At 33.5% G+C, this 15,404-nt stretch overlaps 2 protein-coding genes across 2 annotated transcripts; one reads left to right on the top strand and one right to left on the bottom strand.

Moving 5' to 3' along the window:
• Nucleotides 1–9,200: 9,200 nt before the first annotated feature.
• Nucleotides 9,201–11,948, top strand: LOC139886355 (endo-1,4-beta-xylanase 5-like). Its single transcript, XM_071870139.1, has 5 exons — nucleotides 9,201–9,370; nucleotides 9,538–9,608; nucleotides 9,780–9,875; nucleotides 10,044–10,871; nucleotides 11,166–11,948. Exons 1-5 carry the CDS (start codon nucleotides 9,304–9,306, stop codon nucleotides 11,514–11,516), a joined length of 1,413 nt encoding a protein of 470 aa, XP_071726240.1. The 5' UTR covers nucleotides 9,201–9,303; the 3' UTR covers nucleotides 11,517–11,948.
• Nucleotides 11,655–13,804, bottom strand: LOC139886356 (uncharacterized). Its single transcript, XM_071870140.1, has 8 exons — nucleotides 13,656–13,804; nucleotides 13,387–13,549; nucleotides 12,958–13,068; nucleotides 12,726–12,860; nucleotides 12,523–12,627; nucleotides 12,262–12,431; nucleotides 12,081–12,180; nucleotides 11,655–12,005 (listed from the first exon to the last, which is right to left on the bottom strand). Exons 1-8 carry the CDS (start codon nucleotides 13,745–13,747, stop codon nucleotides 11,778–11,780), a joined length of 1,104 nt encoding a protein of 367 aa, XP_071726241.1. The 5' UTR covers nucleotides 13,748–13,804; the 3' UTR covers nucleotides 11,655–11,777.
• Nucleotides 13,805–15,404: the final 1,600 nt, after the last annotated feature.

The raw sequence follows: 15,404 nt of genomic DNA, 5'->3' as shown, positions 1-15,404 counted from the left end.
CCAAATATATAATGGATATGAATAAACTAAATGGATATAGATATGGATATAGATGAAAATTTTCATCCATGAAAATATCTTTTAATACTGACGCACCCGTTGCATAAATATAGATATATGGATACATATTACTATTACAAATGCATTACCGTTAGACTGCTCTTAACCCTGATGCTGAGGCGTAGTTAGTTGGGTGAAAAGTGGGTTTTTAACTGTGACGTGACAATGAAGTTAAATAGTGGTGAGTGTTAAATTTGAGTGAGTGAAAAGAGATTGGGTGATTTGGTAAAATATGATTGGAAGTTGTGTATAAAATAAATAAATTAATAATATATAAAAATTAATGGTGGATTTTGATTGGCTGAAAACCCCTGACGAGCCCGTTTTTTTCGTCAGATTCTTGACTCAGCGTCACGTGACGCCCCGTTAGGGGCATCAGGGGTGTCGGCCACTTGTTACATAAGATGCCACTTAATCTCACACTTGGTTAATATTAGTCTTACACATACATTTTGTTTGCAATTATATAATGAATTAACTATGATATATTATAATAAAACATGTATATCTAACAAAATAAACATACAATTACACACTTAATTTGTCATAATCTATGTATGATAGTAAATCAACAAACAGTGTGCTAATTTTGTCAAAAAATACACGTTTTTTTGTCAATATATTTCAATTAAGTCATGTTATATTTATTTTTTTATTTTTTTGAACGGCGAATTTGCATCAGCGGATCATGTATTTCAACGACCCTCATCATTTGCACTCACGCACGCTAGAAGGAAACTCCTACCCGGGTTGCTTGACAACTAATCGCAGGACCTGGGTTGCTTGGCAACTAATCGCAGAAAATTGGAGAGAAAATCTTCCGCCCCCAGGAATTGAACTCGCATTGCTTGGCAACTAATCGCGGGCCCTTCCACACTGAGGCTTGATACCGTTGAAGCAAACGTTCGTTGATAAGTCATGTTATATTTATTACTAGTTTTATGAGCCCATGCGTTGCACGGCTGTTGCACAAATTAATATTCGATAACGTTAGTATTCGATAACGTTAGTATTCTATCAAATGTATAATATAATTACAATGAAAAATCCATTCATTAATAATACTATTTTTCGAAAACATTAGTATTGAGTACTGACGTGAGATCGTGCATTGCACGACAGTTCTATAAATTAGTACTTGATAACGTTGGTATTGATATTTATCAAATGTATGATACTATTACAATTAAAAGTCGTTTATTACTAATAGCATTTGTATCGAAAATATTAGTATTAAATACTAACGCATAGATCAAGAGCCCGTTTGGTGTGCAGGTTATTTATTTAAATATATAAATGAAGTAACTTTTAATTATTAAAATATTAAATTCAATGAATAATAATTATAATAGTTATATTATACTTAACACAATTATAATTAATTGTACAATTGTAGAGGAATACATTTAGTTTGTTTATTAGTAGGTATATCTGTAACATGTTTGAAGATTAATAATTATCTAACAATTCGATTTTCATTAAATTATTCTTAATTCTAAAACCTTACTTCGAATAGACTAAATAGACAATATGATTATTATTGATTGTTTCTTTTAAGAAATCTAAATATTTAAGGAGTTTAAAAATATTTATAAATAATATTCTATTAATTAAAAATAAAAATAATCTTGTAAAACTATAAAGAACATGAAAATAAATTAAAAGTTGTTAACCATTGTACATACGTAATTAAATATTAATCATTATTATGAAATATAATATTTAACTTATAATTGTGATTCTATACCTATTAAATAGAATATCAAGATAATTACATACCTTTAATTTAGGAAGTTATTTTGTTTAATTTAGGAAGTTATTTTAAAGGGTATTATTATTTAATTCAATTTAATTCAATTTAATTAAGAAAATGACACGTGTGCAAATTTAGTTTAGTTTAATTGAGAAATTGACACGTGTGCAAATTTAAATCAGATTAATCGAGAAATTGACACGTAGGATTATTAGCACGCGCTTTATAATAATGTATAGATGTATAGATAGATTGTTACATTACGTTTATGTTTTCATCACATATTCAGAACAACATTTTCTGAATATTTAATGGGTATCCATTAGCTCTCTTAATGGAGTGAATATGGATATGAATAGATGAACTGAAATTAAATAGATTTGAATAAGGATGAACAAAAACTAAATGAATATGAATATGCATACTATCTGTGATGACCCGGCAATTTCCGACCAAATTTAAACTTAAATTTTATACGATTTCGACACGATAAGCAAAGTCTGTAATGTTGAGTCTCAAAAATTTTGAAACGATGTTCCTATATTCAATTGACCTTCGACTGCTCTCGACGATTCACGAACAACTAATTGTAAATAAAAATATGTATAATAACCATAACTTAAATATATAAACACTTTACCTAAATATACAAAATGAATATACAATAAAGTATATAAGTTATTAATATAAAATTATCATTAATAATAATAGGTTCGTGAATCCAAGGCCAACCCTGCATTATTCAATATCGTCTTATGTATTTTTACTACAAAATACAGTATGGTGAGTTTCATTTGCCTTTTTACCCTTTATATTTTTGGGCTGAGAATACATGCGAAATTTTTATAAATGTTTTACGAAATAGACACAAGTAATCGAAACTACATTATATGGTTGAATGATCGAAGCCGAATATGCCCCTTTTTGCTTGGTAACCTAAGAATTAGTAAACCGATCTACTAATTGACGCGAATCCTAAAGATAGATCTATTGGGCCTAACGAACCCCATCCAAAGTACCGGATGCTTTAGTACTTCGAATTCGTTTTAATCATGTCCGAAGGATTTCCCGGAATGATAGGGGATATTCTTATATGCATCTTGTTAATGTCGGTTACCATGTGTTCAATCCATATGAATGATATTTTTGTCTCTATGCATGGGACGTATATTTATGAGAACTGAAAATGAAAATCTTGTGGTCTATTAAAATGATGAAAATGATTATTTATGATAAACTAATGAACTCACCAACCTTTTGGTTGACACTTTAAGGTATGTTTATTCTCAGGTATGAAAGAAATCTTCCGCTGTGCATTTGCTCATTTTGGAGATATTACTTGGAGTCATTCATGACATATTTAAAAAGACGTTGCATTCGAGTCGTTGAGTTCATCAAGATTATTATTAAGTCAATTATAGTTGGATATATTATGAAATGGTATGCATGCCGTCAACTTTCGATGTAATGGAAGTTTGTCTTTTTAAAACGAATGCAATGTTTGTAAAATGTACCATATAGAGGTCAAGTACCTCACGATGTAACCAAATGTAATGTATTCGTCCAGATGGATTAGGACGGGGCATTAGAGTTGGTATCAGAGCGGTGGTCTTAGCGAACCAGGTCTTGCATTAGTGTGTCTAATTGATAGTTGTTTAGATGCATTAGTGGGTCTGGACTTCGACCGTGTCTGCATGTCAAAAGTTTTGCTTATCTTTGTGTCTAAAAATTACATGCTTATCATTTTTAGTCTAGACACGTTTTACTGCACTGACTGCATGAATAGTGTATAGACAAAATTCATATCTTAGCGTATCTGTTGATTCATATCTTAGTTTATTAGTTACTGTAGACCTTGTCTGATATCTCTCGTAAATTTCTCCGTAATTTATGGGATCCTGGTAATATATATATCTATGCATATTATGCATTGAGAATACATCCAACTACCAATTGCTGTCACTAAACTCTTCATACCAAAAATCTTTTCTGTGATCGTGTAAGATGGCCTCTACAAATCGACCACGTTCCTCTGACTCCGAGGACAGCGTGGGAGCACACCAACCAATCAACTACCGTGATTACTGGATAAAATGGGGGTGGGTTCGCGACATACTCACCCTATGTAGAAGGGAAGAAGGTACTCCATATCATGAACCGAATCTACTACCTAACCTTGGAGTACTGGACCCGCTCATCGGCGAACCTGTTCGCAACACCGGTTATCACCTTTTTGCAAGAATTTTTCGTCTTGAGGCTACCATTAACCGAACTAGAGAAGATATCCGACCTCTACCTCACACTGATAACCAACCAGGGTTAGTAGAAGAAGTTAAAGAACTCCAAGCTCGAATGTTAACTTTAGAGAGCACGGTACACAATTTGCAAGTACCAGCAGTATCACCAACACCAGTAACATCACCAGCCTCAGCACCAACAGCATTAGTACCACCAACAACAACATCCGCGTCACCAGCTTTGACATCTCATACTGTACCTCGAGTATAATCATCGTTCTACATGACGTTCTACATCATTTATCTTCGTTCGACATAGCGATTATGTAATCTCTAATGTTTTAGAGATTATATATTCTTGTTCTAATGGTAAATCAAATGAGTTTAATATCATATTGACTCATTAGATCCATGAATACATCTGAAGAAAATATATAGGTATATATATTTTTTCATAAAGATTGTAATTAAAAAAAAATCTTTCGTACAAACTTTTAATGGTGAAAATATTTTAACGGGTAGGTAATACCCGAGGAATATTTAGATTTCACATTAATAAGTACACTGTACATTCTTTCGAATCTAATTCAACAGTCATTTACTATCCTATTTACAACCACCGATATACGTATCCGATCACCGCAGAATAACCCTTTTCATTCAATTTCATATTTGGATTTTGATCTATCAGAATCCAACAAGTGGCATAATGAAGAAAACATTGGACAAAAATAAAAATTGTTAAAAACAAACAAATTAACCATGAGAAAATTTTGTTAAGAATCCATGCTAACAAAATCCTAGCTAACTGTTCATAGCTAACTGATTACATTTTATTTTATCGCAATTTATATTCTCGCAAATTTTATTTATCATCATTTAATTTTTGTTATTTAATTTACGCACTTTAAATATCGGGACACGTATACAAGGTTTTGACATATCATATCGACGCATCTATATATATTATTTGGAATCACTATAGACACTTTATATGCAGTAATGATCGAGTTAGCTATACAGGGTTGAGGTTGATTCTACAATAATATATATACTTTGAGTTGTGATAGAGTCGGAGACATGTACACGGGTCACGATACGTATTATTTAATTCGAATATTATGTATTAAACTATATATGAATTATTGAATTGCTAACTGTGGACTGTCAACTGAGGACCAATATTGGACAATTAAAATGAATTAAAATATTGATTATAACATATGAAACTAAACAATTCTTCAAGTTTGCCACTTGATTTCATCTTAAACCTCATTTGTATCTTGACGATTACAATCTGCGTTCAAACCTTTCATGATTCTTGAAAACACCTCAATCGAAAGGATGAACCAACCGCACTCCATCTACGGAAGAAAAGATTGATACATATAGTTATGCACCTGAAAAACTCTCGGAAACTGAGCAAACGTTTAACACGTAGCTGTGCTAATTCCTTTAACGTTGTTATTACCGAAAATAACTTTGCAATCTCTTTCCAAATTAGCAAATTTTGTCACAGCTCCAGCAAGTCAACTTCGACTTTCATTCGAATTAGCCTTATTATAGCCTTGATATATAAATCTGCCTTTCGTCATCGTTGTCGGGGAACCTTTTATATTCCGCCACATTAGCAGCAAACTTACCAGCAACTTCATTACTCATTGACTTAAGTCTCTTCGAAGAACCATTATATTTGTTCATTACCTTATCATATATTCGTCTGCATCTTGTAACGAGTATTGCCATATCAATTACCGGGAATTAGCAATCATTATTTTGAATCTCGTAACAATTCTACAACAATAGTTATAGGTATACATATAACCTTTATCTCTTAGAATTATGACCTTCCATTCTGAAATTTTGAAAAGCACCCAGTCTACGAATCAATACTCAGAATGCTGAAAAAGCTGAATGAAGCAGTAAAAACTGTAAACGATCTTAACAGTCAGAAGTTTGATAATAAAGAATAGTATGTTGGAAAAGCTCAGAAAAGTTGGAACTGAAAAACGGATTGAGCTAACCACGAAGGAGGCCAAGGACAAATACAAGGACCAAATCCTATATTCAAAGAATCCAGATAATTTTGTATCCAATGAAATCTTTAGAAAAAATCTTGCTTTATACTCATATTAAATCTTGTGGAAAATCTTTCTTCATCAACCTTCGATCTTAGAAATTCTGAAAATATCATCATAAATATCTTCGATATTTCTGAGAATATTTTCATAACTCTTCTTATCTAAAATTAGTTATCTCTTCGTGCTATCTGCGTTACATCATAAAAGAAACTATTTTAGTTTCTAAAGTCTAAAACCTTCGAGTTTAAAATATGAATGATTTTGAAATAGTGTTGGGAACTGAAGCATGAGTCAGTATAATATAATGACACTTGATCAACGTGATTATATTACAGTAAGTCATGCTAAATTTCTAATGAAATGTGATGATTCACAGACTCTAACGGCATCATGTACCATGTTACACGACTCTTGTATTCTACTTAAACCTCTAAAATATCAAGAAAATATTTCTTGATGATTCGGTCTTTTTCAGGGTATTATGGTAATTTAACAAATCAAGATCGTGTCATTACCATTCCCTTCTTAGAACATTAACAATGTTCATTCTAAAACTTATATCTGCGAATTCTGGACCATTACAAGAGATGCCCAATCGCAAGAAGAAGAAACGAAGGGACAAAGCTCCGAAATAGAAATTGGAGTATAAATCGCAGCAAATAGGAGAGAGTATTAACTGTGGATGACAATGATTATAGGAAACAGGAGTAGGGACATCGAAATATAAGGGAAGATATAAAACCCAATAATAACCCAGAAATTACAAACCGGGGATATTAATACGAATAGCAATATAAAGACACGGTAGAATTAAGAATAGTATCACTCCAAGGTAATAGTAGAAGTAAACAGATTTTCTAATGGAAGATTGAAAAGAAGGATGACAGAAATGATAATTAGGAAAATATCAAGGATTAGAACTGGATTAAGCATTTTCACAATCTTTTGGATGTATGAACTAAGAAAGAAAGTATTGGAATGGTGAGAATAATGGAACGGAGGAGCTAAATTTATAATTGAAATATCAGACAGAGTAATCGAGGGAGATCACCGTATTTAATTATAGTGATGTTAATTTCTTTATTCGCCGAAGAATCAAATCTTTTAGATTTCGAAGATTTTGTTTAAATCCCTTGAATTTCGGAAATCCTCCGTGACTATGTCAAAAGTTAAACCTCTATCTCAATCTTTTGAGATAGCTTCACTCATACGCTTAGCGTATTCGAATTGTTTTATCTGTATTACTCAATGATGATAAAAGTAATATCTTATCAACTCATATTCGTCATGAAAACATTTTTATGGTAGTCATGACGACCTCACTCAAATTTCGGGACAAAATTTCTTTAACGGGTAGGTACTGTGACGACCCGGCAATTTCCGACCAAATTTAAACTTAAACTTTATACGATTTCGAAACGATAAGCAAAGTCTGTAATGTTGAGTCTCAAAAATTTTGAAACGATGTTCATATATTCAATTGACCTTCGACTCCTCTCGACGATTCACGAACAATTAATTGTAAATAAAAATATGTATAATAACCATAACTTAAATATATAAACACTTTACCTAAATATATAAAATGAATATATAATAAAGTATATATCTTATTAATATAAAAATTATCATTAATAATAATATAATTATTGGTTCAATTACAATTATATATATTGATGAAAATACAAATGATATAGGTTCGTGAATCCAAGGCCAACCCTGCATTATTCAATATCGTCTTATGTATTTTTTACTACAAAATACAGTATGGTGAGTTTCATTTGCCTTTTTACCCTTTATATTTTTGGGCTGAGAATACATGCGAAATTTTTATAAATGTTTTACGAAATAGACACAAGTAATCGAATCTACATTATATGGTTGAATGATCGAAGCCGAATATGCCCCTTTTTGCTTGGTAACCTAAGAATTAGTAAACCGATCTACTAATTGACGCGAATCCTAAAGAGAGATCTATTGAGCCTAACGAAACCCATCCAAAGTACCAGATGTTTTAGTACTTCGAATTCGTTTTTATCATGTCCGAAGGATTTCCCGGAATGATAGGGGATATTGTTATATGCATCTTGTTAATGTCGGTTACCATGTGTTCAATCCATATGAATGATATTTTTGTCTCTATGCATGGGACGTATATTTATGAGAACTGAAAATGAAAATCTTGTGATCTATTAAAATGATGGAAATGATTATTTATGATAAACTAATGAACTCACCAACCTTTTGGTTGACACTTTAAAGTATGTTTATTCTCAGGTATGAAAGAAATCTTCCGCTGTGCATTTGCTCATTTTAGAGATATTACTTGGAGTCATTCATGACATATTTCAAAAGACGTTGCATTCGAGTCGTTGAGTTCATCAAGATTATTATTAAGTCAATTATAGTTGGATATATTATGAAATGGTATGCATGCCGTCAACTTTCGATGTAATGGAAGTTTGTCTTTTTAAAACGAATGCAACGTTTGTAAAATGTACCATATAGAGGTCAAGTACCTCGCGATGTAACCAAATGTAATGTATTCGTCCAGATGGATTAGGACGGGGCATTAGACTATCTATTGGCATCCCTACTTCCATCTTATCCACCATTCTACCTTGTAACCGAACAAACCAAATAAAATTATTGATGTCAAAAAATCGCCGTTCAAAAAAAATTAAACGGGTTTATATTCAATTCATAGTAGCTGTTAGTTGATCTTCTTGAGTGTCATATGCGTTTATGAAATCAATAAAATCACATATCTTTGTTTAAGGAGGAAACACATGGCCTGGTATGCATTCATGTAGTATTACTAGCTAGCTATGTACATTGTGAAAATATAACAGGTTACACATGAAGTGCCATTTATTATTATTTATATGCATGCATTCACATCGATTTGAGGTCGGTCCAATACAATTGGTCGATAAACAATAAGAGGAGAATATATATGGTGAAAAGAAAAGGACAAGAATAGGTCACATGTGGTTGGTTATTCAGATAAGATATTGACCCCGGGGCCCTAGCTAGCTATTGTGGAGTAATTCCTTTTGGATCTTAATTAGAGCTAACATTTTGGGTGATAACTAGAAAATTCATTCATACCAGTACGAGTACCAGTAATTATAATATATTTACATATTACATTGATCACACTGATCAACTGATGAAGAAGACACTAATTACTACTACTATCAAGTTTCTTCTGGTGGTCTGCATTATTCTGAGCATAGGTTAGTTACTGTGTGTTCTTTGTTTCCCTTCCTTCCTGATGGTTGCTAGCTTATTGTTTATGATCGCTAGCTTCTGAATTAATGTGTTTTTTTGTTTTTCTTAACCACAATAATAATAATATCATTAAATAATTAAATAATAATAATAATAATAATAAATAATCCAGTGGATGCGGATATAATTCCAGTCCAGGATCTTGATGAAACCTATGTTGATCACCAGTATGCAACACCAAAGGTAACTCCAATTAAACTTCCTCTTCTTATTTCTATTAATAATCCTATTCATAATATTCATCTGTGAGTCTCCATTATACTCATCCGTCTATATATATATATATATATATATATATATATATATATATATATATATATATATATATATATATATAATATATTTAAAATGAAGGATAACACAGCTGTTAAAGACTTTGATGAAGACACCCTATTCACTCCATTTACAAAACAAGAATGGAGATCTTACCAACACAACAAGATAAATGAGGTACCCCCCCTACATTACATAGTCATACCTACGTAATTTTTCTTCCTTCCTTCCTATAGAACAACTTTGATGAATCCTTAATTAATTCTAACTAAAAACACAACACTGGAGGAGAGTAAAACTTATTTCATCTATTCTATTCATTCTTAATTAATACGAGTAATTCAGGGACGTAAAACACAGTTGAGTTTCAAGATAACTTACAGAAACAAAACAAGTGCAGTAGTAGTAGTAGTTAAAGGTGCTCAAATTTATATGAAGCAACTCACTTCAGATTTCCACTGGGGTTGTGGAATGACCCACAGAATCCTTAACAACCCCGCATATAAGAATTGGTTTGCCTCAAGATTTACTGCTGCTGATTTCCACAACGAGCTTAAATGGTACTATACTGAGCCAAAACAGGGCCACGTAAACTACACCCATCCAGATGCCATGATGAAGTTTGCTGACGAACACGGGATAATTGTTAGAGGCCACACTGTCTTATGGGACGATGTCAAATACCAACAAAAATGGGTCAGACAACTTTCACCCAAAAAACTGTTAGAAGCAGCAAACAAACGAGTTGACTCCGTAGTCCAAAGATACAAAGGAAGGTTGATCGGCTGGGACGTTATGAATGAGAATTTACACCACAATTTCTTTGAAAAGAGACTCGGTAAGAATGCATCCGCTTATTTTTACAATCGAGTCTATAACATTGATCCAGCCACAACATTATACATGAATGAGTACAATACGACTGAGCATGTAAACGACGAGTTGGCACCTCCCGTTAAGTATTTGAGAAAGCTCAAGGAGATTCAGTCTTATCCGGGAAGTCGTGGCATGAAATTGGGTATTGGGCTCGAATCTCATTATGGCGAGGAACCAATTGACCTTCATTATGTCAGAAATTCACTGTCGTCATTGAGTCAAGCGGGTTTACCAATATGGCTAACCGAGTTGGATGTTAAGATGGACCCAACACTCGATAATAAAACTCAACTTCAGGTATCACCATCTGCTATCTGCTCTAAGTATTACATATTGCATCATAAATGAATTTGAATGCGATAAGTGTGCGTGCATGCATGCACTATTATTATTACTAAGGATGATCCTACCACCAGTTTTCAGCCATACACTACACCACTAAATAACACTTTGAATCAAGTACATTTAGTTGGTGGTTCATGGCTAAAAATGGTGTAAGGATCATATAAACTTAATTGTCATCTTTATTCATCTCAACTGATTCAATCAGACAGGTTAACAAACAGTGAGTTGCCATTTGTACGTCTACAGGTGATTTACTTGGAAGAGATACTGCGGGAGTCATTTTCTCATGCTGCAGTTAAGACGATAATCATATGGACAGGTTCATCAATAGACGGGTGTGATGTGATGTGCATGACTAATGAGAAATTGGAAAATACACCAGTCGGGGATCTGATTGATAAGCTAATGCTAGAATGGAGAACCGGGAACATTCAAGTCATATCAGATAGTAACGGGACCGCTAGAGTTTCAGTATTTAATGGTCAATATGAAGTTACCGTGGTAGACCCCATAACCAATGCTTCTACTTGTACCAGTTTTAAGGTAGACAAAGTTAGCGTACCTGGTGGAAACGTCCATATTCAGATATCTGCTTAACTCATGTCATGTGAATGTGATCATCATTCACCCAGACTACATTCAACTCTCAGTAATAACAAACAATCATTAGTTTGTCATTTGATTCTCAGATTAGAGCATTTGTATTGTTTCGCTTAATAAGAACAGTAGTAAAGAGAGCAGTAAAATAAAGACGCTGGTACCTAATGAGTTTTATCATTACACTTTTACAAACTTGTCAAAACTTGTATGAAGGTAGAGAGAATCAATTGGGCCAAAAACATCTACCCAAGAATCTACTTAACGACTAAGATCTTCAATGTCAATTAATGATGATGACTTCTTGGTTTCACTGATCACAAGCTGTCCACATGCACCACTGATATCTTGGCCCATTTGCTTTCTAACAGTAGTTCGTATATTGTAGGTATTTCTAAGAATGTTTTGAAATTTGGTAACTTTCTCGTCACCACTGGTTCCAAATTGGCTTAGCGTTCCGATCGGATTAAATGGTATCAGATTCACAACCTGCAAAGAAAAATTAATTTGAGATTCCACATTATAAGTTGGGACATGTGTACACTTTAAAACTTGAAAACTTACCACTTCAAATGTCTCAAGCAATTCGCCAAGCTTGTGGGCATGTTGTTCCTCATCATTCACACCATCAAGCATTATGTACTCAATAAATATCTTTTGCTGACTGAATAACGATATCACATGAGTCTTGGTAAAGTAAACCGTACTAAAAGAACCAAAAAAAAAAGGAACAAAAAAGGTCTACCTTTTCTTTTGATATTCAGCCAGAGAATTCATGAGTTTTTCTAAAGGAAAAGCCCGTGCTGCAGGCATTATTTTACAACGGATTTCTTGAAGTGGTGCATGAAGAGACACCGCTAGATTTAAATTTGGTAAATCACCATGGAACTTGTTTATTGCATGAATTATGCCAACCTACAGAAATTAATTTAATGTAAATACTAAATCTCAACAATAAAATGCCAATGAGAAGACTAAATACAAAATGGTGGTAGGTGACGCATACCGTTGACACGGTTATTTTCTTAGGTGAAATTTGAAACGGACACGCTGTCATTACACGTATCGCTTCTACTAATGAAGTATAGTTGTTTAATGGCTCTCCCATTCCCTGCCCACAAAATGATAAGTAAATATTATATTAATACAACACAAGTTCCCAAAAAGATAGAAGTTGCGCCTACATATACGTCTTTGAAAATAAGTTACCATGAAAACAATATTGCGTATGGGTGACAAACGAGAAGCATGCACCAACTGTTCTACTATCTCTCCTGATGAGAGGTTACTTTTGAATCCCATTGTTCCGGTTGCACAAAATGTGCACCCCATTTTACAACCAACCTATACACAAGTTGAGAGCAATACAATTACAATGTGCTGAAAAGATAATCAAACCTCCTATTACAGATGATTAACATACAGATCGGTAAAGGAGTACCTGTGAGGATATGCATAAGGTTGATCTTGGACCACCAGATCGAGGTTTACCTCCATATTTACCTAAACTGGAATCATATCTCATAATCACAGCTTCTACAGAAGCTCCATTCTGACAGGAACAAGAAACACACATAAAACATAATAACTGATACCCATTATAGTAGGCGTTTAGGTAAGCATATATTCTTCCCAGCATATATAGTCTTAATGGAATTTGGCATAAGCTAATCAAGAGCTTATAAGCATGAATAAGGCATAAGCAAAGTTTATAAGCTCATAAGACATTAAACTTGAGCTTATCAGATTTGCCATTCTGCAACAACACCTAAATCTAGTTTACACATAACATAAGATGATAATACATATACATATATTATATGATACTAACAGAAATAAAGATATAAAAGCGGATAATGAGGTGAAATACCTGCAATTTAATGAGAAGTTTGGTGGTAAGATGATCAGTGGAATCAAAAGCAGATTCAACGACAGAAATGCAGGGTTTAAATTTGGAAGAAAGCAAGGAGTAAGCAGCGGAAGGTAATGAAGGAATCTGCCTCCACTCAGAGTTAGGGTTCTGTATCACATATCTGATACAAAAATCATCAGCAATTAACCACAAATTATTACGAAGTAATAATTATTGAAGTATATCACATAATTTGCAAAGGCAGGCCTGGGAGGGAGAAAATATACTTCCAAATTGAAGGGATGAACTGAGTGTTGATTCCAGCGTTTTCAAATTCCGTTCTAATGAAGCCAGCATCGAACACTGATCGAAACGTCATGTGAAATCCCCTATTTCTTATTGATTCAAAAATTAGGGTTTACGCCGGACTAGCAAATCTGCCCCTTTTAGGTGTCAATAAACACTAAAGTTTAATGTTAGTATTTTGACCACGTAGCTTTGTTTTATTTCAGTTGGACCACACTAGCTACCTTTTGTTCAAAAGCGTGAAAGTAGTCTACAGGTTTCACAAGTTGCGGAACTCGTTTTAATTTTTTTTTTTTTTTCTTTTCCTTGACAGCGATTGGGATCACCCGAGGGGACTAAACCACCCGTTGCGATCATCTCCCGTTTCGACTATACCGATGCAGCGATAATAATCCCGCCCTCATCGCTGCCCGAGAGGAAACCTTGAAACCGATCCAAGGGCACGGCCAACTAAAACCCCTCTCCCCTTTACCCCCCAAAAGATATGGGAAAGGTGTCATGGGTGGATACTTCGTGGCAGGGATGAAATTGTGTTTTTAATATGTAGCCAACGGGGGTCGAACTCCTGACCTCCCCTAAAATAGCTTTTTGATCTAACTCTACCCGGCGGCTACTTTCTTGTTTAGGGTTTCGTGTGCTTTGTTTAGATTATCGATAACAACGCATCGTTTGTTGCTCGATCCACGCACACATGGGAAGACAAACGCCTCACAAACGCTGTAAATGAGGCGCTTGTGGGCGTTTGTCTGCTGGCATTGGGAAGACAAACGCCTCACAAACGCCGTAAATGGGAAGACAAACGCATCTGTTGCTGTTTCAATCGTGACCAGGAGACCCCATAAACCCACCCAAATCGCTACCTTTTTATCCTGATTAGCTGTTGTGCTGTCGAGACAAAACAGACCAAGAAAGCTCATCTTTTAGGTCAAATTGTTGCTGCTGTACCGGCTGTTTCTGTCGTGATCAAACGGGTAAAGAAAACCCTTCAATTGGGTCGTAACCTGTGCTGCTGTTTTCTGTGCAGTCCACCATCATCATCTACTCTTGATCTTTAACCTTCATAAGGTAGTCCTAAAACCCTAGCTTGATCATGCATTTAAATCTATTACCTCTAAGTTATTTATGAGTGTTATTCATAAGTATGGTGTTATAAGTATTAATAACGTATATGAATTAATAATGTTGTATGAATAAGATGAATTATGATTAGATTAAGTTGAATAAGGTTAAAAGGTAATGAAGATTATAATTAATAAGATTGTGAAATTTAAAAAGTGTTAGGTTATAAACTAGTAATATAATTATGTATGAATAAAAAGTTTATGATTTTATGTGCTAAGGTTTAATGAATTAGTGTTGAATATGATTAAGTAATTGGTTATATCATGAAGCTAGTTAATAATAATGGTTAAAAGATTATGAATCTTGATTATGATTATGAATAAGTGATGAAACTAGATTATGATTATGATAGTAAAGAATGTACGATGAATCATAAGTATATAAGAATGTTAAAAGGGTATGATTTTATGTGATGTTGATTAATAATTAATGATTTATAAACATGCATGCTTGCATGCATACGTATGTATGTACGTGTATACTTGTAGATATATGTGTGTGTATATGTAAATATATACATACGTATATATGTATGTGTATATATGTATGTATATGTACGTATGTATGAGTGTGTAGGTAAGTACATAAGGTTATTAAATGTAAAAAGA

Source organism: Rutidosis leptorrhynchoides, chromosome 1, assembly GCF_046630445.1.
Source record: "Rutidosis leptorrhynchoides isolate AG116_Rl617_1_P2 chromosome 1, CSIRO_AGI_Rlap_v1, whole genome shotgun sequence".
NCBI classification, from domain to species: Eukaryota; Viridiplantae; Streptophyta; class Magnoliopsida; order Asterales; family Asteraceae; genus Rutidosis; species Rutidosis leptorrhynchoides.
This window is presented reverse-complemented; position numbering and strand designations above follow the sequence as displayed.